A 27,281-nucleotide genomic window follows, 5' to 3' on the forward strand; every position below is an offset into this window, starting at 1 on the left:
TTGGGTGGGTCCTGGGGAAGATGGAAACGGGTTTTGGTGGTTCTTGGGGTCATTTATCTTGCAGAGAGTAGTTGGGGGGGGGGGGTCCTGGCTGGGAGCTGTGGGGTGGTTTGAAGAGTCTGGGAGTGGCTGTGGGGCTGGGAGGGCATTTTTGGGTGGTTGTGACTCCCCCAGACTCCCAAAGCTTCCACCAGACCCCACCCTCAAGATACTGCCAGAGGTCAGTGGCTCCATGTTGGGGTTCATCGTCCTGGCTCTGCAGAAGATATGGGGGGGTCCCCGGTGCCGTGTGTGTCCCCCCAGAGCGTGTGTGACACCCCCCCATCCCATCGTTTCCTTGGTGTGCCTGAAGTGTCCAGTCAGGAGCAGAGTGACTCTTGCCAAGGAACTTTGTGGTGCTGTTGCTCAATATTAAATCGGGTTTTTGCTGCTCCCTTGCCGGGGATTTTTTCAGCGCTCTCAAGCCCTCGTTGGTAACAGGGTGAAGGAGCCCTGGGCCAGGCTCTGGCCCTGGAGGACACGGGGACGCTGCCGGGGATCCCTGTCCCCTGTCCCACCCACCATGGTCCTGTGTCAGGCTCTGGGCTCGATCTCGTGGAACATCCTCTGGGGGAGGCTGCGGCGCCGGGGGCGGGGGGACCCGGGGGGACAGGGGACCCCGCTGTGCACGAGCAGCGTTGGACTTCTCTGGGGGAACTGGGAGGGGGGTCTGGGGCAGAGTCACCTCCCCAGTGACCTCACACAGCCCCTGTGATGTCACACAGACCCTGTGATGTCATACAACCTCCTGTGATATCACACAGCCCCTGCGATGTCACAGAGACAACTCTGAGATGTCGCCCTGTGATGTCAGACAGCTGCTCGGTGATGTCACAGAAGACTCTGAGATGTCACCCTGCAATGTCACTGTTTGTTCTTTGATGTGTTGGTACAAAGGCAAAGAGAATAAATGCTTCCAAACTACCATGAATCTCTACTATGTATGGCAAGAAGTAAATCATATTTTGTTTAGCTGCATCTCACCATGGATAAAGCTGTGCATGGAAAGTGTCTCTCACTGCTAGACAATATTATATAGGCCTGGTGGAAAAGGTTATATTAATAGACCAGCAGGGCCTCTCCGAAAGGACACAAATAACCAGGAATAGAGAAAAAAGAAAAACAGAAAAATTACTTTCTACTGTCACAATTTTGTGCCAAAACCTTGGTTATGAGAAGACAAAAAAAGATGTATTGAACCACATGTTTTGCAGTTAGGAACTTCTCTGACTTCAACTCTTCAGACTGAATTGTTCCCCAGGAGCGTATAGAAGTGACTGTGTGAAGAAAACTTTTCCAAATATTCCTAAAAATTCAGGAGTACTCTGCTGCAAAATTTCAGGCACTTCAGGGCATTTTCACTTCAAGCTTCAAGCATTTCTATGGAAATTCTTGAGAGACAGCATACTTCATATATCCAACATCTCTGTTTGCAAAAAGTTTTTATTTCACATAGGGGTATAGGAAGGACATTCTCTAAATACAGAGGGTTAAATGCAAAGAATGACACATTTCAGGCAATTTGAGAAACTTATTTTCTTTTATTAATTTCTCAAACATAGATATTCAAATATTATTTAAAAGCAGACAAGCAACTACAGTAGGGTATTTCTCTACACTAAGGGTAACTTTGCAGAATAGTTATACACTCACGAGACTAAAGGGCATCTGGAAGGAATGCTAAGAAACAAGTCTAATTAAAGCTACAGCTCATTAAATGACTACACTAAGTCCCTTACAGACTAGGTTGCTGTCTTCGAGATATTTCAAGCAACCTCCATCAACTGCACTGTCCTTCTGTGAGGATGTGCAGGTGGAGCCAGTTTCTGCCTCATAGACTTAGGCAACAGCACCGTTGTAACTGGAAGGTGAAGGGCAAGGCCACTCAGAGATGTGTCTGCACAATGAATCCATGTGCTGCAGCATCTTCCTTCCGCAGGAGCAGGAAAGCAGCTTCAGGATTGCCAGTGACAAATGCAACAATTATGCAGCGTTCACGTGGCTGCCATCGGGTGTGACCCCCCCAGCACAGCTCTGTGCAGGGAACTCCTCTCAGTGGCTGGAGAGCAGCGTCCGGAGGCGAAATCGCAGCCGACCATAAGCTTTCAGCGCCTCTAGGTGGGCAGCAGGATCTCGGGCCAGGTGCTCAAAGAGGTTGAGTGGCTGAAGCCTTCGCATTGCTGGCGGCAAGCTGATCTCTGCAGGAAGCCTCCCGTTGCCGAGCACAAAGTGCTCCAGGTGTTTCAAGTGCAGGCAGCGGCGCAGGTACGCCATGATGTCCCACAGCCGCTGTGCAAATTCCCTCCTGCGCCACCAGGACAGCGGTACAGTGGTCAGCACGTGCATGACCACAGTCTTCCAGGTAGAGCTGGAAAAACCTGTGCCCCTCAGGATGCAGGTGAAGACCTGCAGGCATTTCAGGTGCAAGCTCTGGCACGGCATCTGCCTGGCGATGTGCTGCAAGAATTTTGCCTCTGCCACAGCATATGTCTCAGGCCACGCTGTGCTTGCGATGATGTTGGCCTCGGCGGGCTGACTGCTCACAAAGATGCTGGAGTTGCCTTTCTGGGCCTCTGTGGGATGGCTGACCACAAAGATGTCAGAGTCCCCTTGGCGCACCCCAAAGAGCATCTCCACCGTCAGGCTCTTCTTGCCTTTGCTCAGCTGGAATTGGCAGGACCGGCTGCAGGGCTGAAACACCAAGTGCCATGAGTATGACTGAGGCACGTGCAGCCACGAGCATCTCACCAACTGGTAGAACCAGCGGGAGGTTTTCTCCACATCCAGGTAGGAGCCGGTGCAGAGTGTCTCTAGGAGGCTGCGCTTCTGCTCCCGCCACAGCTCCTCCTGCGAGTGGTGCAGGAAGCACAACAGCTTCTCGCCCAGCCGCTCCCTCTCGCACAAGCACGCAAGCTCCACACGGACGCTGAAGGTCCTTGTTGCCATCTGCCCTGCACTGTTCAGCTCTAGGTGGAAGACGTGCCCTGGCGGGGGATTCAGTGGGACCAGCACGTGGTACACACCATCCCACCCACGGGGACTCCAGCCCTCAAAGGCACTGCCCACCCCGATGGCTTCTTGAGGCACCGGGTAGAAGCTATTGCTCACGCTGTCCACAAAGACACGCGTGAAGCTCTCCATCAGCTCAGCTACCACTGAGCAACCTCTCTCCAGGTCCTCCGCAGGCCACTGTATGCCATCCACTAAAAGGATGCCTTGCTCATTCCCAGCATCCTGAGTGTCTTCTCTGTCTTCGGGTCCACCATTGCCGCTCTCTTCCTTGCCACCATCACTGCCAACTTTTTCACTGGCAGCCACGTTACCTTGTTTGTCTTCTTTTCTATCCTTGTTCTTGTTTCCCTCCACGTTCACATCACCCTGTTCTTCAACCTTGCTTCTATCATTGCCATCTTCTTCTGTAACATCCTTGTTTTCTTTCTCAGGTCCAGTAAAACCATTATGGGCACTTTCATTCCCGCATTTATTACTATCTTCCTGCTCAGTCACATCTCTGCTTCTCTGTTCACTGGTATCACAGCTTTCCTGCACCTTCACATCCATGTATTTTTCCTGTCCATCTATGTTGTCTTCACCTTCATTTACGTCATTGTTGTCCCCCACCTTTATAGCCACACTATTGTTTTTTTCTTCATTTCCATCTCCTTCTTCTTCCTTTCCAGTGTCCTTGTCTTGCTCCACCCGCACATCCTTGTGTTCTCCTTCATTTGCTTCATCTAGGTCTTCTTTATTTCCAACAACATGGCCAGGTTCTTCTTCATTTTTGTCACCACGACTGTCTCCTGGCACATCCCCATTACTCCGTCCCTCATCTTTCTTTAAATCATGTCCATTGTCTCTGTGAACATCGCTGTCTTCCTTCACCTTCACATTGTCATTGCCTTCAATGGCATCATCACTGTCTCCTTCATCTACAGCCACAGGACTGCCTCCTCTGTCATTTTCAGTGCTGCTGTCATCTGCCTCCACAGTCACATCAGTGTTTTCTCCACCTTCCTCTGGATCAGTGCTGTTTTCTTTCTGTTCTGTTCCTTTCTCATCTCCCAGGTTCTTGCAGGAGCTCTGGTCCTTGCTGCTGCTGCTGCTGGTGTCACAGCTCCTTCTCCTGCAGCTAAACCACAGGCCCAAGAAGAGCAGGACGCCAGCAAGAACCCAGACCGGCCACTGCTGCAGGGCACCAAAGAGCACGGCTCCCCAGCCCTCGTCCTGCTGCTCCAGGGGCCCCCGCTCCAGCTCCTGCAGCAGCTGAGCCATCTCACGGTCCAGCAGCTCCTGACGCTCCTTCATTCGCTGGTGCGTGGCCTCATCCAGCCCATCCCCAGCCGGCTGGGGGTACTGGATCAGGCTTTGCACGAGCACGAAGAGCAGTGACAGTAAAGCCATGGTCTGCAGGAGGACACACAGAAGGGGTTCAGTGGGGCCGGAATGGAGACGGACAATGAGGGGCAGGAGCAGCAGGGATGTGGCGGCAGGAAGGAGAGGGCCCCCGGCAGCTGGCAAGGCCTGCACCGCTGCCCCAGTAAGCAGCGCGCCCTCAGCGAGGCGCTCCCGCCGGGGCTGGGCCCTGGATGCGGGGGCAGCCCCAGGTACCGGCGCTTCTCCCCCAGCCCTCCTCCAGCCCCCAGCCCCGTCTCCTCACTGCTGTGCACTCACCGCTTGCCCAGGCTCTACTGGGGCAGCGGCACCCACTGGGGCCTTTTCTAGCTGCCCCCATTGTTACACGGCGCCTGCGATGTCACAGAACCCAGAGCGCGGCACAGGCCAGCCCCGCCCGCCGTCCCCAGCCCGGTCAGGGAACTCATCGTGGCCCTGGGCACCCCGAGCCCCAACAGACACCAAGTGCAGATCCATCCCTCGGGAACCTGGGAACACCAGAGCTTCCCTTGACAGAGCAGGCACAAGCACCCTCACACACAACCCTTGTCAAATTCAAATCTGGGTGACATGACCCAGGGATGTTCTCAGTGTACAAGTGTAGGCTTTTATTTAATACTGGTGGGGGACATTTTTTATTAGTAGTATTTATACTTATTACTTTGGCGTAGGATGTCATATAAGCTAATGCTCTGTTACAGATTTAGTGAGATTTCTTTCTTTCTGGAAGAAATCCAGGCTGCTTGGATGATGCACAGGAAGAGTTAATACCATCCTAAAAAGGCCAAATAATTTAATTACAAAATTTTGATGCCTTCAATAACCTCTTAGCTCTCAAACTCTGTGGTTCAACACTGTGCAAAATTCTGGTATAGCCAGGATTTTGTTCTGAAAGTAGAATGTCTGTGTTTGCAAATTGGTGCAAAGATGTTCCTCTGTCACTCCCACCATCTTCAAAATTGTCTCCCTTAAACAGTCTTAGCCAATCTCTTTGACTGATAAAGGAACTTCTGTCTCTTTCTGCTATCTCTTTGTGTATTTTTCTCCAAAGGACTGTGAGTACAGGAGAGATTATACTCCTCGACCTTTCTTTGGAGAACTCATCTCTAAATGGAACTGCAGAAATGGGGAGGGAGGAAAGGGAAGCAGGATGTGACTTGAGTACCTGCATCGTGACCACAGATGGCCACTGCTAGACAGACACTGACCTCAGGCTGATCACGCTCTCCCCTTGGTGTGTAGCAGAATAATGTTGGGATTGCTAAAACTGCTCTGAATTGGATTTGATTAACAGATGTCATTAGTAAAAGTATACCAATAAAGAGTTTTAAACTCTCTTCCGAGCTGATGCCACTTATCATGTATCTTCCCCGCATTCTTCTAGGGAAGCTGTTTTTGATGTTGTCCCTTCCTTCTTTTTACAAGGGAGCAAAAATTATTTGCCAAGTATCACTCTTCCAGATTTGTTTCCTCTCATTTTCCAAGATTTAATAAAGTGAACACTCAGCAGAATAGTTCCGTATTTTTTGAACACAATTCTTCTATTACCCAACTGAGGCCCTTCTGTGACCATGAAAACACAAAAACTGTTGTGAGCTACAGTTTACACTTAAGAGGTTGATATGGGTCAGTTCTCCCAGGTTATTCATAGTTCATCTGCTATGTAAACTGTTGATGTCAGTGACTGGAAGCTGCTCTCCAGGACATTATATATATGATAATTATATGACAGAAAATGCAACATATAGTTGGATCTGACCTTCAAGTTCACTAGCTTAAAAAAGGAAAAAAAAAAAAGTCTGTAAGAAATTTACTGGTTTTTCTATTTATAAATGCCTTCACATTTATATTTAGTTTATGCACATACAAGAGCCTTTCCTTGCATGGACAGCAGTGCCCATCCATCATCAATCTCGGGTATATTATAAGTCTCAATGATAACTGCCTCCAGAAAGCATTTTTGAGACAAAACAGGCAAATTCTTTTGCGCAACTATACAATCTTCCAGTAGTAGGATCTTCACTCTCACATAAACACTTCATGTTTTTCCGCAAAGGAATCTGAGATAGATTTTTCTGAGAGATAACAAACCACCAAAAATTAATTAAATAACAAACAAGAGGAAAACACTATTTCTTCACTCAACACACTTTCCTTGTTTTTCATAAGCATTCAGATTTACAGCTGCTGATGCTACCACAGGAGCAGGGCTTTGTCTGGTTTTGCTTCCTTCTTCCAGCAGATCAAGCACAGCTGCAAAATGCAAATGTTTTTTTTTTCCTGAGACGGCAATCAATCTTCTGGTTTGGCTATAGTCTACTTTTCCCTATAAAGTAGAACCTAGAGATACACTCAGAAAATATGTATGAAAGTACCTCTCAATTAATTAAAAAATATTATTACCCAGAAGATAGAGACACGACTGTCTACACTGTATGAATTAAACATATATGAATTAGGACACAGACTCTTCCATTCTTTAGTACCAAAACTGATGCTGTCCTGAAAATGACATTAATGAATGAGACTGGTATATGAAAACCTTCTGCATCTGCTCTAGACATTGGAATGAGCATGCTAAATGATGCAGCAGACAAGGAGGATGCACTTCTTAGGGAAGCTGAATGTCACTTCTGTGCTTAAGGAGTTCTGCAGTTTGGATGAAGGTCACAGGCTATGTCCAGGTGCACGAAAATGAATGATAAATACACACAGTTCTCTTAGAATGAAAGCAGAGCTAGACAAAGAGTATGAAAATAAGGAATAATTCATCCCCTGGTTTTCTAAAGATGTCAGTCTTCTATTAGAAGACAGTTTGTTAGCTCCTCCATGTATTAAAGCTATAACATAATAATAGAAGCACCTCAAACTTGTAGAAGTATCTAAGATGCATAGATTAAGTAAGGTCTATGCAGAGCGAGCACCCTAAAAACATCACAAGAGCAAGCAGTGACAATTTCTGGGATAGTAATGACATGAATCAGTATCTAAAAGTTAAGTATAAGTGAAGAAGAGAATTTTTCAACTAATGGATCAGGGAAAATGTGGGAACAAAGGATATGTGATTAAAGATCATAGTGTATTATATTAGCAGAGGTGGAGAATATATGACTTTGATTCTGTATTACAACATATTTCAATTGAGTTGTGTGTAGCTTTAGTTTTATACATGCACAATTTTTTAGAACACATTTTTAGAGTAGGGCATGCAATAAAGGAAATGCATTGTATTGCATTGATCCCCACATGACTCCCTGGAATATCTTAACATTTCCAGCGCAGATTCCCACTTCTGAAGATGAAAACCCAGAGAAGATGAAAACCTGTAACTGCCATTAAGAGAAGGTCTAAAATTTTAATTGCTGTCTGAACACAAAGGAGCTGTGACATGCTGTGGTTTCTTGAAGCACTCCTGCAGTCACAGACACATCTTTAACTACCCCACCCTCTCCCTCTTCCCCATCCACCATTGACTGATGCAGCTGGGAGATTCAGTAACTGTGGAGCAAAATCTTGCTTACTTTCAGCTCTCCTGCCCCAGCAAATGCTCAGCTCCTCTGGGAAGATGGACCTATGCCATAAACACACTGCACCTGGAAGAGAATGAAAACTTCCCTTCAAACACACACATGTGACCAGGTTTCTGGAACTGCCTGATGTTGCCAGTTTTCGTCTGTTTTCCACAAAGAAGGGAAAGAACCTTGTATTCTCCTCCTCATGATATTTCAAGTCTTAATTCCAAAGAACAGAGATGCCAGGACTTGTCAGTGACATGACTAACAATCTTATGAGAACTGGCAAGACAGCTCATTTCTCCTACATCTTACAGAAACCTTGGAATTATTTTGTCTGAAACACTTGGGGGAAGGAAGATGGACTTAATTCTGACAACTTTATTGAATATTCAGTACATCTGACATCCTGATATCAACAACAAAAATATGGTTTAATTATGATAAGCCATACTGGTATCATTTACAATACCTAAGTGTGAAAAAACTGCAATGAATTTTTTCTTGATCCATGTGGAAAAATACACACCTTCCACCCCCCCAAAAGGGTAAGACAAGGCACAATAAATTCTCGTAATTCTCTTTCTTCTGGTTTTTGAGTTCCATCACAGCTCTCCAAATTAAGATTTATGTGCAATTTTGCATCTGTATCTGTTGTTGCTTTCCCCCCTACAGGGATATAGGTGGATAAGTTTGGACAGGAAACGGTATCCCTCAAGCCAAACTGAAAGGTTTATAAAGTTGCTAATAAAAGTTTGGGTCAGGGCCTAAATATCAATCATCTGCTCATTGTCTTTTTAAACGAGCTCAGGCATTTTCCCAACCACTCCCAGCAGGTCTCTGCCACTATTCTAAACTAAGATTTCAGACATTTCTTTTTTTCCTGTGTTGACCTCAATATTTTTTTTCTCCCCCTCTCTACCTGCCAGATGCATCCATCAGGATTTTGCCAAAGGCTATCTGCTTTTGAAGTTGAGAGGAATTCACTAATCGTGAGTGTCAAATCCACAATAAATGCCACTGCCATATGGTATGTGCTGCTTTTGGGAATTATCTCAAAAGGCCTAGCTGTGAGAAGGCTGGCTGTATGTTAGGAGGGTTTTACTGCTAACTTTCATAACTCATGTCAGGTTTTCAGTTTCGGTATTCATTGGCTTCAGTGAGTGCAACTGTTTCCTGAATTTATGAAAATGTTGTCAAGATCCCTTCATCTTGCTTCCTCCGTCTCTCTCACACAAACACATCCAAACACATCTCTACACAGTGGAATAGCATGCACAGTGGCATGCAAATCTAGCAAAAGAGAAGCTTGTAAATAAATAGCATGTCATTCTGCTTACTCATTAAATTCATCTGGGTGTTAAACTCATGACAAACGTATCATAAGCCCCGATGAAGGGTTTACAGCCTGTCCCATCACACCATCCTGAGTGCAATTCTGCCATGCATAGGAAGACATAAGTTTGAAAAACAGAGCAGAAACAGCTCCCGTAAGGGCAGGGTGCTGACATAGATGAAACGTAACTAACTGGAGAGCATTTGTTGTAGCTGAAGAAGACAGCATCAGTGTCACATCTCTGTGCCTGTGGAGGTGTAATCTACATTCAAAGCAGAAAGAAATCTATCTCCTTTAAAAAGTTGTCCATTAATACATAAATGTGTCTGTGTTGAAACTCCTCAGATACCATTCCCAACAAGAACTACACACAAGACTAAGAAATTCCACAGAGAAACACGATTTGGAGATCCAAAGAGGCAAGGGGAAAGAAAACCACATATGTGGAGTTTAACATACCAATGTAGTGATAGGAAAAAAATTACAAAAATAAATGTCAGTCCCCTTGAAACACTTGAGGCAGCGCTCTCAACCTTCTCTGATGCTCTGGGAAGATGTGAATGTCCTCCATGTCTCACATCATCCCCACCAGCCACATGGAAATATCTCCAATGCTGCTCGGAGTGTTTCAAGTATAACTCCCCTCGAATTTATGTAGTCTGTTAACATCCTCTTGGAGCAAACAGAAATAATAGTTTAAAAAGACAGCTCTATTTCAGAAACATGTGCCTCTACACGACAAAAAAAACCCAGAATTTAATACCGTCCCTCAGCACCGATACCCCGTGACCCCCCAGACCCCCACCGAGGGCCGAAGACCTGTGCGGGCCGTCAAAGAACCCGCCCAAAAGCGGCCGGCCGCTTGCCGCCGGCGTTGCGGCGGGGCAGGGCGGGCCGAGTCGCATCGGGGGCCGGCGGCTGCTGCTGATTTCTGCCGCTGCACGTACGTGCTTCTCTTCCCCGCTGGCCCCGCTGAGATGCTGTTTTGCAGGGGAGGGTTTGTAGGGTTCTGGGCGAGGGGCGGTGGGGAGGCCGTTTCGACAGTTCGGCGTGCCAGCAGGCCAAGCACAGGGCACGGGCTGCCCGTCAGCTCGGTCTGGGAGTGCTCTGGATACTAAAGGAAACGAAATAAAATTTGCCAAGAAAATTTCTTTTCCGGACAAGTTTCTTGTTCCAAGCAAATAGAAGAGCCATTCCTTCAAGAGAACAGAAAAGAAAAAGGGGGGGGAATAAAACCCAAAAACCCAAAACCAAACCAAATCAAACCAAAGCACAAAATCAAAACAAAATGAAAAAAAAAACCCAAAGCAAAAACAAAAAAGCCGAACCAAAACCTGTCGGGATCTGTGATATGTAGATGCTCCCAAGATTGTAGAAAGTCTCTGTCTTTCAGCCCCGCTGCCAAAGAAGGAGTCGTAATTCATCTCTGCTGGTTTTCAAGGTTGTTTATTTCTTCTTCTCTAAAATATTTTCTTTCTGACCTGCAGCAGGTCTGTCTTGCAGGACAGTGTGCAGGGCTCTGCCCCTCAGTGGGATGTTACAAACATTATATACCAAAAACTACGTGTGCTATATTTACAATAATGAGCCAATACCTATCACCCATGTTGAACAGTGTGTCCCCAGCCTAAACCCATAGAAAAATGCCAACACCACAGTGAAACATGGAGGGCATGAAGAAGAAAAAGGACAAGGCACGCCCAGTTTCCTCCATCTTGCCCCCTTGCCCCCTTTGAACCCCTTATCTAGAATGCTAAAATTCTACTTTTGCACCCGTGCCACACTAATTACTACTTAAATCAAACTGTCAGAGCTTGTAATTCATCCTGAAAGATTGAAAAATTGTTTGCATGGACAGAGAACAGAGCCTGTCTCTTGGGGCTCTGTACAGGGGGGTTCCTGACCCCCTGCCAGGGTCCCAGACCTTCCAGGGCAGCCAGAGGGATGCCCTGGATTCCCACATCTCCCCCTCCTTCTTGAACCAAGAACACTGCTTTGACAGCTCTGTCCGTGGTCTGCCGCATGCGCTAAAGCATGCACGGCACAAGCATCAGAAGAATTACAATACCCTGTAAAGATATACAACTGTTTTCAAAATTTCCTTCTACAACTGTGAAAGGTTAAACAAATTGAACACAGCATCCATCTAAGATTTAGTTTCCCTCCAGGTGTGTTTTCTCTCATGATACCTCTTCACATTTATCACTCTTGTGTCCATGTGCCCACAAGAGATGTTCAATTGCTGCTTTGTTCTCATTTCACACTCCTAGCTAACAAATCATTCAATGCAAAAGAAACGGCATGGGCATCTTTACTCTGCCCACAACCTCTTTTGATCCAGCTGTGCCAAGGCTCTTTTTGATGCCACCTGCTGTGAAAGCAGAACCATCCCAGTTTTCTGAGCCTTTTTTCCATGTGTTAACATTATCATTGTCACAATCTGGATCACTTCACTCATTCGATTTTTTCCTTCTTGCTCTTTTATCAAAGTCATGCTGCGTGTTAACAAAAGATTTGCCAATGCTGCATGGACTGTCCCTGATATCTGTAGGGATAGCAAATCAAACTGTCTTCTTACAAATGAAAAAGATCTCTCGTGGCAATTATTTTGAAACCTGGTTGGATGGTTTGTTCGACATCTTAGTGTAGATACACCAAGATGATGCTTCTTTGCAAATTCTGTGGTTTGGAGTGACTTCTATTATTTTATCTTTGTTTTGTGCCACTCCAAAAAGCCAAAATGTTATATAAAAATTCATTTTTGCCACAACTTTCCAGTTCTCAAGGCTCATAAGGAGCTGCAGAAAGAAACCCCATCCAAACACCACCTCCATTCTCCAAATTGCAAAATTGTTGGAGGGATATCTTTTGGAATCAGCCATTTGTTCCCTGTTTCAAACATGTTGAAAAGGGCTTTTCTGGCCTTGAGTGTTTCAGACTGATAGTGTCAACCCTGATGTGTTGCCCCGAGTTTTCCAAACATTTCCCTTGGTTGAAACATGAACAAAACCACCCCATTGCCCAAGGCAATCAGTGAGAAGATGAGGCACAAGTATAACACTTGATTAAACTGCAGGCCTCATTCCCCATGGGAATCTGGAATGCAACACCATCATCTCCCTTTCCTAAAATGGAAAGACGACAACTCAAGTCCCAAAAGAAACCCAAGTCCCAGAGTCCTCTTTCTGCATGTAGAATGAAGAGATGTCCGCTGTCTTGACACCTGCTTACGTCTGCATGCTGACTTCTCTGCTTCTGGAGTCAGGATCTGCTCTCCTCTGAACTCAACAAGATCTCACGCGTACTTTCAACCCCTGTGAAAACACAAACACAATTCTTTCCCAAAGTTATTAATTTGAGTGGTTTTTTCAATTTGATCTGTCCAGTGTCTGGAACTCTCCTCACGTTTCACTCGATGATCAGTGAAGTGCACTTTACAAAAGAATTATTTCAAAAGATTAAAATACACAACGTCTCCAACCTCATTCCAGCCTTATTTCAGGCACTTCTTCACCTTTCTCTCCTTCTTTTTTTTTTTTTTTTTAACAGGAAGGTTGAAAAATATAAAACATAATATAAAATAAGACAAAATACCTCAATGATAAAATGCATAAAACTTATCAAAACTGACAAAAAATCAAGAAGATTCAAAAGAAAGAGATTCTAAATAACATATATAAAATTGAACAAAGCATAATCATTAGAAACATTGTGCCAGCACTTCAGAGTCTGCAAACAGCTGCAACATTTGTTTCCAGTGAAAATCCTCGGCATCCTTTCCCTGGCAAGGCTGACAAGTTTCACCTCAAAGCTGCCTCAGCTGTTCCATCTGTAGGATCGAACTGGTAGGTCAAAATGACCTGCATATTATTCATTTTTTGTGCAGAAACCTCTGGATTTTGCTGGCAAACTCATCTGTCCAAGTTAAAATCAGAGCCTGGCCAGGGCCCAAACTTTAAACTGGAGTGATGTCCCCTAACATATTATCTAAAACCAAGCTTGCACCAACAACACATATATGATACTTAAAACATAACAACCTATCATAACATTGTCACATAAAATAAACACTTGAAGTTCAAGAGGGTAAATCGATCAGATGACACAAGGATTCATTTTCCTTAAAACTTCTTTGAGGGAAAAAGGATGTCAATTGGACAAAATCATAAGATCAACAGTTGACAAAAGGCTGACAAAATGTTTCAGACATCTCCCTTTGAGATCTTCTGAAAAACATTTGAGAATGATAAAAAATAGAAATGCAATGATTCCACTCACAAGAGATATAAAAACAAACCAGAAGGTCCACCTAGAAAAATGCACAATACAGTTAGAAACTAAAATGAGACTTCAAAATGGCATGCGACCTGGATAAGATTGCATACAGGACATTAAAACATATGAAAATTTGCTATGAAAGAACAAAGCACAAGGCTTCAGCTAGTAATAAGATAAAATTTCTTAACACTAATATTTATAAAACACTTAAATAGTTAAAAAATAAAAGAAAGGATTTGAAAACAACAAACACCCTTTGTATCATTATATAAAGAAATAACAGACTATAAAAACTGACTATTAAATGATGAAATCAATCTCAGAAAACCCAAAACAAATTCCTTTAAGACTCTTATATATTGATAAACTTATAATAAAACACAGAAGACTGAAACAAAACCAAGGATTCAACAAACTGTGTCTCCTCCTTAAATACATGTTCATCAATGTCTCATGACTTCCTTTTCAGTTGAAATCCTCCCATCATTAAAGAAAAACAACTAAACTTTGTTAGCTAAATAAACTTGATCTTTGAAAAACTTAAAATAATTTTTGAATCAAACAGTACTGAAACTCAATATAAAAAATATCTTGGTAAAAAATTCCTAAATTATATTAACTTTATAAAATCCATATATATCAAATTAATAATATATAAATTCATTATCAATTAAACTTTTATAAAACTTAACTTCTTCAGGGCCCAAACCTAAAATAAAACTTCAAGTGATATACTCTAATTAAACAATACCTAAACTCAAACCAAACTATATAAAAAACAAGCCCATCATCAATAAAATATTAAAATACGACCTAACTTAAACCTTAATATAATAAATTACTAAAAATTTATGCTATTTAATTTTCTATTTCAATTTTCATTATGATAAGATGTCCCTTTCTCACAGTGTGTATCCCACACAATGATAACCTGTCCCACAACAAAGAAACAAGTAATTGTGATTCTTTCTTCTGGTCCTCTTCCACAATCTTCATGTGTCATCTGTAAAGTTGTTTCATTGAAACAGTAATTGAAGTGCTCTGAGAAATCTTCCATCCCGAACTTGGAGGATCCTTTCAAGTTGCTCTCCCCAGATGTTTGCCTGAATGGATGCAGTGTGTTGAGGTGTATCATTCCTGCTGCAGGCCCTCACCATTTCTTCCAACGAGGATTGACCAGGCAGCGTGTTGATGATTTGTCTGCATTTTGTGTTGGCATTTGCAAATGCAAGACCCCAAATCAGGAGTGGTTTTGCTGTTTCTTCATTCACTTGCCTGTTCACTGCTTGTGTGAGGCACTCAAGGAATGAAGTAAAAGGTTCTGAAGGTCCTCGCCTGATCCCTGTGTAGATGTTTTCAGGTGTTCCTGCTGATGGAGTTTGTAAAATTACATTGCATGCTGCATTCTTGATGTCAATCAACACATCCCGTGGTAGCTCTTTAATCTGTTGTCCTGTATTATCATTTGGTCCCAGGGGTTCCACAGTGGTTTGAGTGTCATTACTCCGGCCGGCTCTCCGTGGGACCCTCTTCATACTGATGCCATGAACAGGGACACCTTTGCTTAAATGCAGATTGCTTAAATGCAGAAGACTCTGAAGCATCAGGCAAGCACCTGATTTGGGAGCCAGAGAGCTGGAGGCAGGAGAGGCCTGGTGAAGAAGGAGACCAGAGTCCAGAGCTTAAGCGGCTGATCAAGTCCCTGCTGAGGTAAGACCACGATGGAATTAGACACGGCAATTAAATTACTGACAACTATCCTCTCTAAGAGAGGTGAGGACACCAAAGAAGCAGATGTCATAGCCCTAATAAAATGGGCACATAAAAAAGGAAAGTTTCTGACCCTGCTGTGCTGTTTAGTGAATCTGAGTGGCAAGAGGTAGGAAACTACCTCAGGGGCATTATGATAGAAGGTGGAAAAAATGGAAAAGAAGCCAGAGAGTTAGGAGTTACTTGGAAATCCATCATCAAAACTTTAGAGACTATGAAAGCTGAGAAAAAGGTGGCTGCCACAGCCATTGAGGCTTTGGGAGGCGATGTAAAACCAGTTCCTTCCAAACTGTCACGTCTTGCTAACTTTTTTGGAGTTGGAAATGTCCCCATGAAAGGAATCTCTGCCCCTGTTTGCTCTAATTTGCAAGAGTTGCTAAATAATCCATCACAAAAAGAGGAGGCTGCCCCATCAGAGTCTGCTGCAGCTGATCCAAAATTAGAAAAAGTAACCAATCCCCCTTCAGGAGAAGCAATAGATATGGAAGCAGTGCCTGAAGCAAAAGAAATAGAAGAATTTCCTCAGGTGGAGGGCGATTCAAGGCTGAAAAAGGGAGTTTCGGCTTGTGGGCAGAAAGGAAAAAGAAAAGAATGCCGCCCTTCCCTGTACCCTCCTTTGCCTCACACAGCGTCAGATGAATCTATGCCGTCGGCTGAGTCCGAGGGAGAGGAAAAAGATACAGTTAGAAGGTCAAAACGCTCTGAATCTAAGAACAAAGTTAAAAAATCAAATTCTAATGACTCCATTCAAGAAGTCTTAAAGAAATTAGCAGAATTATCCATACCGCAGGAACAGTTAGAAAAACAGAGACTGTGCCAGTGCTAAAAACTATTCCTACACCCCTTTCTGTCCCAGTCCCAGTGACACCCCCTGTGGAGCCTACTGCTCCACCGATGCCCAGATGCCTTGCAACACCCCTGCAGGCACCAAGGCCAGAAAAAATCCAATTCAACAATGATGGTCGGGTGTGATTCGAGATGCTGTCATAGAAAGTGAGTGGCAGGCTGCCAGTTCTCTTGCTTGCCCTGTAATAATCAGTAATAATCAAGCAAATTGGGAACCTCATGATTGGAAAATACTGCAACAAGCAAAACAAACAGTTACTACCCATGGTATTCGATCAGAAGCTGCCCGACAAATTACTCAGTTGATTTTTACAGCAGATGTCCTTGCCCCTGCTGACTGTGCAAGAGTTGCTTCCCTTCTCCTCACTCCGTCTCAGTATTTGTTGTTTGAAAGAGAATGGAAAAGATTAGCAGTTGAAGAAGCAAATAAACATTTAATAGTAGGAGACCCTCTGTATGGTATACAAGCAGATATGCTAACTGGGCAAGGACCCTATTCTAACACACAAGTTCAGCTACAATATCCTATTCAAATGCACCAAATTGTACAGACTTTAGCCCACCGAGCTCTTTTGTCTGTACCTGATAAGAAGAAAACTGCACCCTATACCACTGTCCTCAGGGAAGCACAGAGCCCTGTGGACAATTCCCAGACCGTTTCTCAGCAGCAATAAAAGACAATGCAGATTTGCCACCTGAACTCCAGGAACATATGTTCCGCACTCTGGCTTTTGAAGGAGCAAATCCTAAAACAAGAGCAATCCTGGCAACATTACCACAAGGGAGCCCAGTTGACTAAATGCTTATGAGAGCCACTCGGGCAGAACAGAATAATCAGACAGCCGCCTCCACGGCAGCGATGAAAGAAACATTAAAGGAACAAGGTCATGTAATTGCAGCTGCTCTGTCTGGAAGCGGAGGCAAGCAAACTAAAATAAAAGGTCAAAGTAACAAAAAGATTGAAACTGGTACCCGCTTCTGATGCGCTGAATTTGGTCACAGGCGGCGAACCTGTTCCAAAACTGTTTGGTGTCGTGTGTGTAACTCTGATGCTCGTGCTACTGCTGCCTGTACTCGCAGACCATGGGGAAACACGCAGAGCAGCACGAGGGGTCTCTGTGTGAAGACACAAGTACAGACCCCTTTGACCCAGCACACCCCTTTGACACAGATGAAAAATACGGTTTCCTATACCAGCACATCCCAGCCACCCGAGGGAGTCTCGGAGTGGACGTGGCAACCACAGTAGAGGCAACCCTGAGCAACAAAGAGGTAACATTGATTCCAGCTGAAGTAAAAGGCCCTGTGCTCAGTGCTGAGTCTCGAGTCGGAGGACTTTTACGTGGCAGGTCATCAACAAGTAAAAAGGAGTAATTGTATTACCCGGTGTGACAGATGCAGAGTTCATAGGGCAAGTACAAATCACAGCCTATGCTTTACAACCACCTGTAACAATTCCCAGAGGCAGCAAGATTGCACAAATACTTCCCTATGAAAACTTTCTTACACATCGAGAGTATTATGAAAAACTCAAAAAACAAGGCCAATTTGCTAAAATAAGGGGAAATGAGGTTCAGCTTTGCACAGGATGTGCAGAAAAACATCACCTGCCTCATGGGAATTGTGTAGCTAACGCTCCACCCAAAAACACTTATAATTTGAACACAACATGACAACTTGCTTTTCATCACTTCCCACGAGCCTTCTGGCTGATGAGACTCTCCAGGATTTGCAGCAGAGACTGATGGCAATAGCTGGCCATGGCTTAAGGTTGGCATTGGAGAGACACGTTGTAGTTTAACTTCTGTTTTAGAAAGAACATCCAAAGCTGGACTAGAGCTACTAGAACCTAACTTCTTAAACCAAAGCAGGACAAAGCTCTACTCATGGTGCTCACACTCTGTCTGTGTTTCCACAGCAGGGACATTAATTTCAGCAGTTGGTTCTGGTGAATGTTGGGTATAAGGTCACAATTCAAGATTCAGCCCATAGGTTGCTGTTCTCCTTCCCCTTCATCCTCACCAAAACTAGTTCATCCAGGTCTTAGACATGGTCTCCCAGTTCAGAGAAAAATTTAGGAAAGAAACTGTCAGGAAAAAAATTTCCTCCTATCCCAACAAACTGGTACTAACACCTGAGGGATATAAAACCCATGACCACACATTAGTGATAACCGGCACATCTACAAATTCAAGATTGCAAATATTTACTATCTCATTTCAAAATAAGGAGAGCACCCAAACAATGCCAAGGGAAAAGGGAAAGAAAACCCTTCCACAAGCTCCTGAGAGCAGTTGGTGTCACAAGGACTAAAATGTTGGGAAAACAACATCAGAGGTCAGAGATGCTCTGTATGCATGTCACTACCTGCAGCACCATTTCACTGCAGCTGACATGTCTACAGAAAGGATTTCCAGCTGCCGATGTTTACTGAGCTGAAAAAGGTCAAAGAAATAGAAGTGACCTTTTCATGTGGGCCTGCTGGGTAAACTATGAGGCATTGCTAGGCTTGAAAATGGATTAAAGGGGGCAGAAGGGGAGAAAAGCTCTTGAAAGAGCCTCCATGGATAACATCCAGCAGTGCTTCCCTGCTCCATCTAGTGAGATCTCAGCAGTCATATGGGCTTCAGTTTGTTGCATTTTCAGAGTAGGGGCTTTTGGCCAAATGTCACATCTGACAGCATATAAAGACTGGAAAGCTCTCCTGCTCAGTCACCTAGGAAGGCAGACCCAAATGAGGCTGCAGGTGCACCCTGTGCTTTACTGCTATCACCACTTGAGAGACACAGAAACAATTGCATGAAACCTTGATTGCCCCATGGTCCTTCATCTAGGGAAAAGGCAGCACTTTGTCTCTTTAGGCCAGGGAAAGAAGCTGCCTTAGCTTTGCACAGCCAGGTTTTCAGCAGTGGTCTCCTCTCACACCCCAGCTCCTCAGCAGTAAGAGCTAGCCAGGCCCTCGCTCTCACTTCAACACACAGCACCACCTTATCTCTTCTGCCACTGCTACTAAGACCTCTTTAAAAAGTGTCAGTAGAACAGGATTGCAAAGAGCTCTATTTACCAGACACACTGAACATGCATGATCCAACATCAGCATGCTGCTTCAGCAGCATGCACAGGAAACACTGAGCAACTCCAAAAAGCTCAAATTACATGAAGGCAAGCTTAGTCCAACCCTCAGTATTTTTTAAAAAAATCTCAGACCAAGAGCTGACATCCAGTTTTCAAGAAACAAGTATTCACAATGTTAAAGACTGCATGCAGGATGAGAGCAACTGCAGGGCTTTGTCCTCCTTTGGAGATCCTGACAGCAGTGAGATACTGGGGAAAAGCACAGCACCAGGACAGCCTGGCTTTTGGATACAAGACAGTGTTCCTCTGTGGTGTCAGATCTTGTCTCACTGCTTCCAGACTGTGGAGGACATGCACAGAGTAGAACTAAGGTCCTTATAGAAACCCAGAAACAGCAATAACTCCTGTGAAGGGGCAGGTTCAGCGCTGAGCAAACACAAACCCTGCACTTTTGAAACCATAGTGAAATTTGTAGAAGTACAACTACTCAACTTGCTCTGGTCATATCAGCACGAAGCTGCTCTTGTGAAGTCATGAATAAAAATGGACAGCAGCCAACAATATGAAAGCTTCATAATTCCTTGGTTTTTAATATAGCAAAGCATTATCTCAAAAAGTATATTTGTCCTAACTGTACCATTCTTCCATATCATGTTGAAATTCAACATTTTGGTGACTTAAAACCCTGCTGAGGCAAGTGACTATCACCATGTGAAATGGACATGAAAAGAAACAAGCCGGAAAAGAAATACAGTCTGACCAGTAACACATTTAGAACAGTCCTGCCATTTGAAGAGAACGTGTCATTTCACAATCCAGAGCAGTATTTCCCTTTGTGTGCATTCTTTTTTTTGTATTTTACTTTTGTCCTAGAACATTCAAGTGCCTCTTGAATGTATTATTCAAACAGAAGCCATGATTAATTAATCAAAACTCCGTTGTATAGGGAGAAGAAAACTGGGCTCTTGTGCAACACTCGGCCAGATGCTCCACCTTAAAGGGAATCATAAGGGAGGATGTGTCAGCAAAAGTGCTTAATTATGCAGTAAAAAACGATGGAATTTCAGAGACAGCTTTTAGGGTTTTCGCAGCATCTCTTTTCAGTGCTTCTCTTCACCATATATAAACCATGTGGCCCTGTGCATATCCCATCTACCAGAGACACTGCAAAGAGTCTTGATCCAATCTCACGGAAACCGGCTCACACGGAATCACGAGCAGCTGGATTCAAAACTGACCAATGTCTCTAAATTATGCTGCTTTAAATGACAAGTGTCCCTGGTGAGAAGCTCAGTACTTCTTAGGTAAGGAAGATGGTCTGTGTAACAAACCAGGAATCAAATCTGGAGTTAAGAAGGCTCTTCTGTGCTTTTGGCTTTGTTGAGCTGTATAAGCCTGCTCAGTTCTTGGTGCTTCTCTTTCCTTTCCCACACTGCATCTTCTTAAAGCTGAGTATTCAGCCTGCAAAGAAAAAAGGAATTTAGAATTGTTTCAAATGCTTTAAATCATCCTAATATATTATCCTAATCCCATCTTGGACGGGTTTGAGCAGGGCTGTTTCAAAAAGGGAACAAATTTCTTTTCAGGTTTGTCATGGGCAGGAGAGGAATCAAAACCTGCAGTCCCTACAAAGAAAATGCAAACTGAGTATTAAGAGAAAAGTTCCTGACAGCAATAGCAATGATGTGTGAGAACAGGTTCCTGAAATTTTCTATTCTCAGTAGTCCAGACCTTCTAAAGCATAGGCTGGATACATTTCTGTCCCAAATAGTTCAGGTTGAGTTGCTCTTGCCACAGGGAAGAAATCAGCAGTATAAGCTCTCATGATGTCTTCCAGCTCTACTTTTCTATAATTCCACATTTTTTTTAATATCGGAAATTTAAAAGTTTCAAATCAGCATATCTTTTCCAAAGAACTGAGCTCTTCACTGTTTCCGTTCATCAAAATATTTCTATTTGTCCTAATTCAACTATACAGAAGAAATAGCTTCATCTTTTTTGTTTTTTTAGTGTTTTGCACAACATAACATTTTTGCCTCTGGTTAATACACCAAATCAGAAGCTACAGGAAAACATCAGCCCAAATAACTGATTTTTTCCCCTGTCATTTAAAGCACAAAGTAAGGTTTTAAGAGATTAAAAATAATGTAACAAAAACATGGAATGAAACAACTATTCACTACTCATCAGTCCTGGAGCTCAAAGACCACCAATTTTGTTTCCAACTGTGTTATTTCTCTTGAGAATCACTATCTGAAGCCCATAAGACAGAAAAAAAAACCAAAACAAAACAAAAAAAAAAAACCCCACCCAAAAAACCATAAAACAACACCAAAAAAATGCACCCAAAAAAACCAAAACCAAAACAAGACCAGCTAGATGTACATGGACGGTGCACATGCATACATAATCTCAAGGCAGAAAATGTGTCGTTTTGAAGATTCATATTTACTCACAATTCTTTATTGTCCCCTCAACTCCGTATTTCTTTCCCTATCCTACTGCATCCTTCTCAAGGTCACACTTGTCCACTTTCACAATCACATGCATTATCAAACTGCAATGTCATGACATGGTAAGGATGCAGACAGCAATGGCAGCAGACTCAAGAAGAGTTATCCACGAGGAAGAGTCCACCACAGCAATTCTTCCTCAGCCACACAGTTAAACTTTCTGATTTAACTACCTAAACAGGCAATATGGGTTTTGCTTTTCCCAAGAAAACACATACCAGTATGCAGAACACAACCACCAAAAATTTAATGCAAAATTAATTATTCAAAAATATGCAATATGAGCAAAGACAAGTGCTTGCTGGATACTTCTCCTAGGTGAGAAGTAACTGGCAGATGCACCTGTCCATCCTGAATTTAAAGAAACCGCTCTGCTTAGGCCCCTTAGAACAATCAGTCTGTAAAAAAGTGAAGCCAATTACTCGTTGTTTGTTCTTTTTCTGAAAGCTGACAATTGCTAGGGGCAAAGCTCCATGATACACATGTATCTGAATCCACTCTGCTTCAATTAGCCATTATGTCCAAATGGCCTCAGGTGAAACCAAGGGGCCTGAGGAGGCCCCTGGAAGGCAGGTAGCCCTTCTGCACAACTCTTGAGCTAATTAGCCCTTTCAAGAAACAGGAATAATTAGTGTAATTTGAGTCCCTTGCTACAAAGGGCACATTCCCTGCAGGTCCCTCTGCCTGGTGCTGCAGCAGGCAGACCTTGAAAGCTGGACAGCTGTGCTTCTGCCAGAGCTGTGTCTATAACATATTGATGCTAGCAAATCCTTCTCAAAAAATTCATTTCCATGCTTACTTCTACTCCTTCTCCATTTTGTTGTTAAAGATTAATTTTTTTCAGACCTATGTCCCTGGGGCTGTGGCTAGTTTCATTTTTAGCACTTACATTCACATGGATGATAAAAAATGGGTTGTTAATGGGTATACTATGGTGCAAAATGGGTTTCTTACATCATCTTTCTTTTGATCAGTAATAGTCAATACTAGTTATGACAAAAGCTAACCTACAGGTTTCCCTATCACCTGATTTTTTTTCATCTCACTGAATCAGAAATAACTGGGGAGCAGGTGCCAGCAAGACTGGTCCTTTCATTGGTTGGGAACACTAATGTATCTTAATCCAGCTGGCCTAAACGCTTCCCAAAACATTGTGCACCATTAGCATCAGAGTCCAGACAACCCTCAAACTAATAAGGACAGTCCCAAGAAGCAGCTTGAGCTGATTTTCTTTGCCCTAGTCAGTATGTACAGCTCTTTTTACATTTGCTCAACCATTCTGTGAGGTGTATGACCAGAAGGTATCTGTCTCACTCCACTTTGTGAGCAGCTCAGGAAGGAAAAAAAAGCAACTCACACACTTGTTTTCCCTTTTCCAATAGAGCAGAGCAGTTAAAAAGAATCAGCAATTAGCCATTATAAACCCAAGCCTTGCTTTCCACATTTGCACATCAAATGTGGTGATGAAGATGGTCACAGTAACAAGAAGACAGAGTGGCAGTGCTACAGATGCCCTGAGGAATTCAGTCCATGTTTGGCATCCTTTAAGGGAGATGAAAAAAATGAACTCTTGCTTTTTTCTTCACTGGCAATGGAACAAAGCTATTTAATTTTAGAACAAGAATCATCTCTTGTCTTTCTTCTAAGGACAAGCAAAGGAAGGTTGGAAAGCCACAAATCCACAGGCAAAGCCATGGCTGTGTCACTGCTCATCACCAAGGAGTGGGGACAGGTGACAGGTCTGGAGTTGAATCCACCTCCACCATGCCAGATATATCCCCAGCGTGATGGCACCCTCAGGCTTGCTCCCTTGGCCAACATGATCCTAAAACTGCCAGAACAGGCAGCCAGGGGGGAGCTTTGCTCTGGTGCACCCTTGACTTACTGCACACACATCAATCAGTGAGGAATGACTTTGCACTTGAGTTCAGATTCCTGTTGAAACTCCTGCTTTGGACACAAACCCATGTAACTGTCTCCAGATGCAAGGGTCACAGCTGTACAGTCATGCTGCCAGATGTCTACCATGGCCAGTTACCAACCACTGATTGATTCTCTTCATTCAAGTGCCAGATCCCTCCTATTACAGCTCCTCTTCCCCTTGATGCCTTGCATCACAGCCAGCAGACTATCCTTCATCCTGAGGATCTAGGGTGCTCTTTGCCAGCTGCATCCAATCTTGCATCTATTCTTCATCTCCATTGCCACTACCAAATTACTGTGAGATAGCTCTTCATGCAGATGAAGGCTGAATGTTAATTAACAGTGTTAATATCTGCCAATGTGTTTCCTTATCATCTCCACCAAGCTCTTTTACCACGACATAATCAGGCTGTTTTACTTCTATCCTGGCTCTGATCCTCTGTCTGCATCTCTTGTTACCAGCCAGTGCTTCTACATCAGGTAAGTCCAAAATCCCCAATAGAACAAAACCAACACTCTTTCTCAAAAAGATCATGTTTCTCTCTTTGCATGAAATCAATCCAGCTATTTGCATCTAAAAGAGTGAAATGTTCTTTTTCTTCTAGAGTGACTTTTTAGCCAGTCCTGGATCTTAAACCACTATTAAAACCTATTATTTGGATTGTACTGCCCCAATGCACAAACCTCACCTTCTCCCACATTTCCCCCTGCCTGCTCTTTCATTTCTCTAGGCCATGTCCCAAAAACTTAGCTTTCTAACACAATCATATTATTCTTCTCCAACAGCAACTTCCATTTGCTGCCCCATCCCTGTATTTTCCAATCAACATCTCAGCACACAGTTTTCCAGCCTTATCCTCCCCCAGTTTTACTAGGTCTTCTCTCATTCTCCACTTCACATTGCCCCACAAAGAGAAAAGCTTCCTACCTGGTTAGAACACATTTCTACCCCAGTACTGGTTCTTCAGTGGTAGAAAACATTGCAGACCACAGCAGATTTTCTTTCAATTGAGATAGCTCAACATCAGCTTCTCAAAGCTTACCAACAACCAAGGCTCAGCTTCTCTGCTGCAAGAAACTCAGCAGACTACTTAAAGCTTCACAAACTTCTGCAAAAGACCCTCAGCTCTCTACACATCCCTCATATCCCTTCCTGGTCATTAATCACTCCTTCCACCAGAGAGGGCAGGAAATTGCAGAGAGATGGGTCCCTTTCAAGGGCCTCTTGACACCCTGAGAGCTTCCCTCATCTTCCTTCAAACTGCCTTCTTCTGCTTCTCCCCATACCCTAAAATCAATGCTCATCTCCTGTGTTTGTGCCCATCTGTATCTTCTTCATCCTTTTTTCCTTCCTTTCAAAAGTTAATTGTCTAAATCACAAAAACCTTTACTTGGCTGAATGGAGTGATCCCATAATAAATGGATCTGTAAACCCCTGCTGTTTCTGCTGCTCCTTATCGCCTGTTCACACATTTAAAACAGCAGCAAACATCCACCCTACCTCCTCCCTGGGCGGGGCCACTGCAATCCCGTTATCTGACTCCTACATAAAGCACTCCAGAGCATTCCTTGAGGCACCTTCTGCCTCCCAGGTCATGGCTGAAACAGTTCTTTAAACCAGGAATCAAACACTTCTCTTTAAAGCATTTCAGTGCTTGACAGAGAAACATGGTACATCGATTGCAATTAACAGGGAGGAGACATCTCCTTGCTCCACACGAAAACGTTGTCAGCCATTAACACCTTCGGGAGGCTCTGCTTGAGTGGAAATAGTGCACCTTGGGATCTGGGCTATCAATCTGCTCAGCAGGGGAAGGGGTCAGAGTGGTGAAAAAACAGCTATTTGGGCCTTCAAAACAGTTTCTCTTGCAATTCATTCTCCCCTTGACTTTCTGTTCTAGTTAACAAATGGTGAAGCTGCCACACTTCTGATTTTCCACAGAGCTATCCTCAGTAAAAGCTGTCATGTCAATGTTTCCACGACATAGCCCTGGGGGCGGCGGGAGCGGGCTCGCCCGCTCCGACCCCGGGCTCGTCCTGCGGGGCAGCGGCGTCTCCCGTTCCCGAGCCTGCGCAGCCTGCTGGGCGTGCGGCGGCAGTGGGAGCCGCCGGAGCCGGGGCGCTGGCCGCTGTTCCGTCGGGCCCCGGCCCAGCAGGCGGGCAGCCCGCCCCGCTCCGCCCGGCGGGGGCGGTGCCCGCTGCGCGGCTCCGCGGCACGGCTCCGCCGCTCCTTGGGCCGTGCCGGGCTCCCTCGTGTCGGCCCGCGGTGCCGCGGCTCCGCACACCGCGTCTCTCTCTGCGCCCCATCCCTGCCCCGCGCCGGGGGCGGGGGGCGCCGCGCCGGGTCTGCGTTCCGCGCCGGCGCCTGTGTCCGCCGCGGTGCCCTCTGCCAGCGCTGCGGCGGGCGGCACCGCCGAGCTGCCGGCTGCTTCGGCCCCGCTCCCCCGCCTGCCGCGGGGGCTGAGGCTGCGGCGGGGCGCGGGGCTGTTCACCTTGAGCGCGGCTGCTGACGCCGCCGGCGGGAGACCGGTGGGTTCCCGTGGCCGCGGACCCTCCCCGTCGGCTTTGTGGACCCTCCCCGCCTGCCAGGTGACCGTGCGTCCCAGGGACCGCGGGCGGTTTTGGCAGGAGGTCCTGGGTAAGGCTGAGGAGATGCGCGACTCTGCCTCCTCGCAGCGCCTGCAGGATCGCGGAGGAGGCTCCTCTGGCTCTGCTGATGCTGCGGGGAGCGTGGTGTCAAGTGATGCTGCGCTGCCTCGCAGTCAGGCGGCTGCTGCTGTCCCTGTGGAGCCCACGGGACTGGACACGGCAGGTGATGCGACCTTGCCAGGGGGTCCCCAGGCTTTCCCTGTGCTTAGGGGCGTTACTCGCAGCACCCATCAGCCTTTATCGTTAAAGATGGTGAAAGAAATCCGTGACACCGTTGCCCAGCATGGTGTCGGGTCTGCTGAAGTTATGCGGACGATCGGAATGCTCGTTGCTGAGATGCTGACACCTTCCGGCATCCGTTCTGTGGCACATGCTCTTTTTGACTCTGTGCAGTTTGAGGTTTTTGAGGCCAAGTGGGCTCGTTTGGCGGCCAGCGCAGTGCAAAGGAATGCTATGCTCGGGCCGCAGGATCCCCTCGTGAGGATGACCTCATGCAACAAACTCTGTGATGTCACAGCCCAATCTGTGACCTCACACAACCCATGCTGTGCTGTCACACAGCCCCTCTCTGACGTCACAGCTGCTCTGTGCCTCCATGACACAGCCACAGAGGTGCTGCTGTCACAGATTGGGCTATGGCATCACAGTTTGTTGTGTGAGGTCATCAAGCAGCTAAGGCGTGATAGAGGGGACAGTGTGACATCACAGAGCAGGCTGTGACATCATGGCATGGCTGTATGACATCATAGAGCGGGCAGTGAGGTCAAAGTGTGTGCTGTGACATCACAGAGTGGCAGTATGACATCACAGGGAGAGTTTTGTGACATCAGAGAGTGGACTGTGACATCATAGAGTCGGGTATGAGGCCATAGAGCAGATTCTGCTGTCATGGAGGGTGGCTCTGTGACATCAGAGTGTGGGTTGTGACATCACCGGGTGGCTGTGTAA

General features: G+C 45.1%; 1 protein-coding gene across 1 annotated transcript in view; it reads right to left on the reverse strand.

Annotated features, from left to right (window-relative positions):
* Window positions 1-1,839: 1,839 nt before the first annotated feature.
* Window positions 1,840-27,281, reverse strand: part of LOC137467612 (inositol 1,4,5-trisphosphate receptor-interacting protein-like 1) — a 42,395-nt gene continuing 16,953 nt past the window's right edge. Inside the window, exon 2 of the mRNA XM_068179086.1 lies at window positions 1,840-3,968. Within this exon, the coding sequence (XP_068035187.1) occupies window positions 2,092-3,968 (1,877 nt within the window). The 3' untranslated portion in view covers window positions 1,840-2,091. The remainder of the gene's footprint in view (window positions 3,969-27,281) is intronic.

The sequence above is a fragment of the Anomalospiza imberbis genome, unplaced genomic scaffold (genome assembly GCF_031753505.1).
Source record: "Anomalospiza imberbis isolate Cuckoo-Finch-1a 21T00152 unplaced genomic scaffold, ASM3175350v1 scaffold_70, whole genome shotgun sequence".
Lineage (NCBI taxonomy): Eukaryota > Metazoa > Chordata > Aves > Passeriformes > Viduidae > Anomalospiza > Anomalospiza imberbis.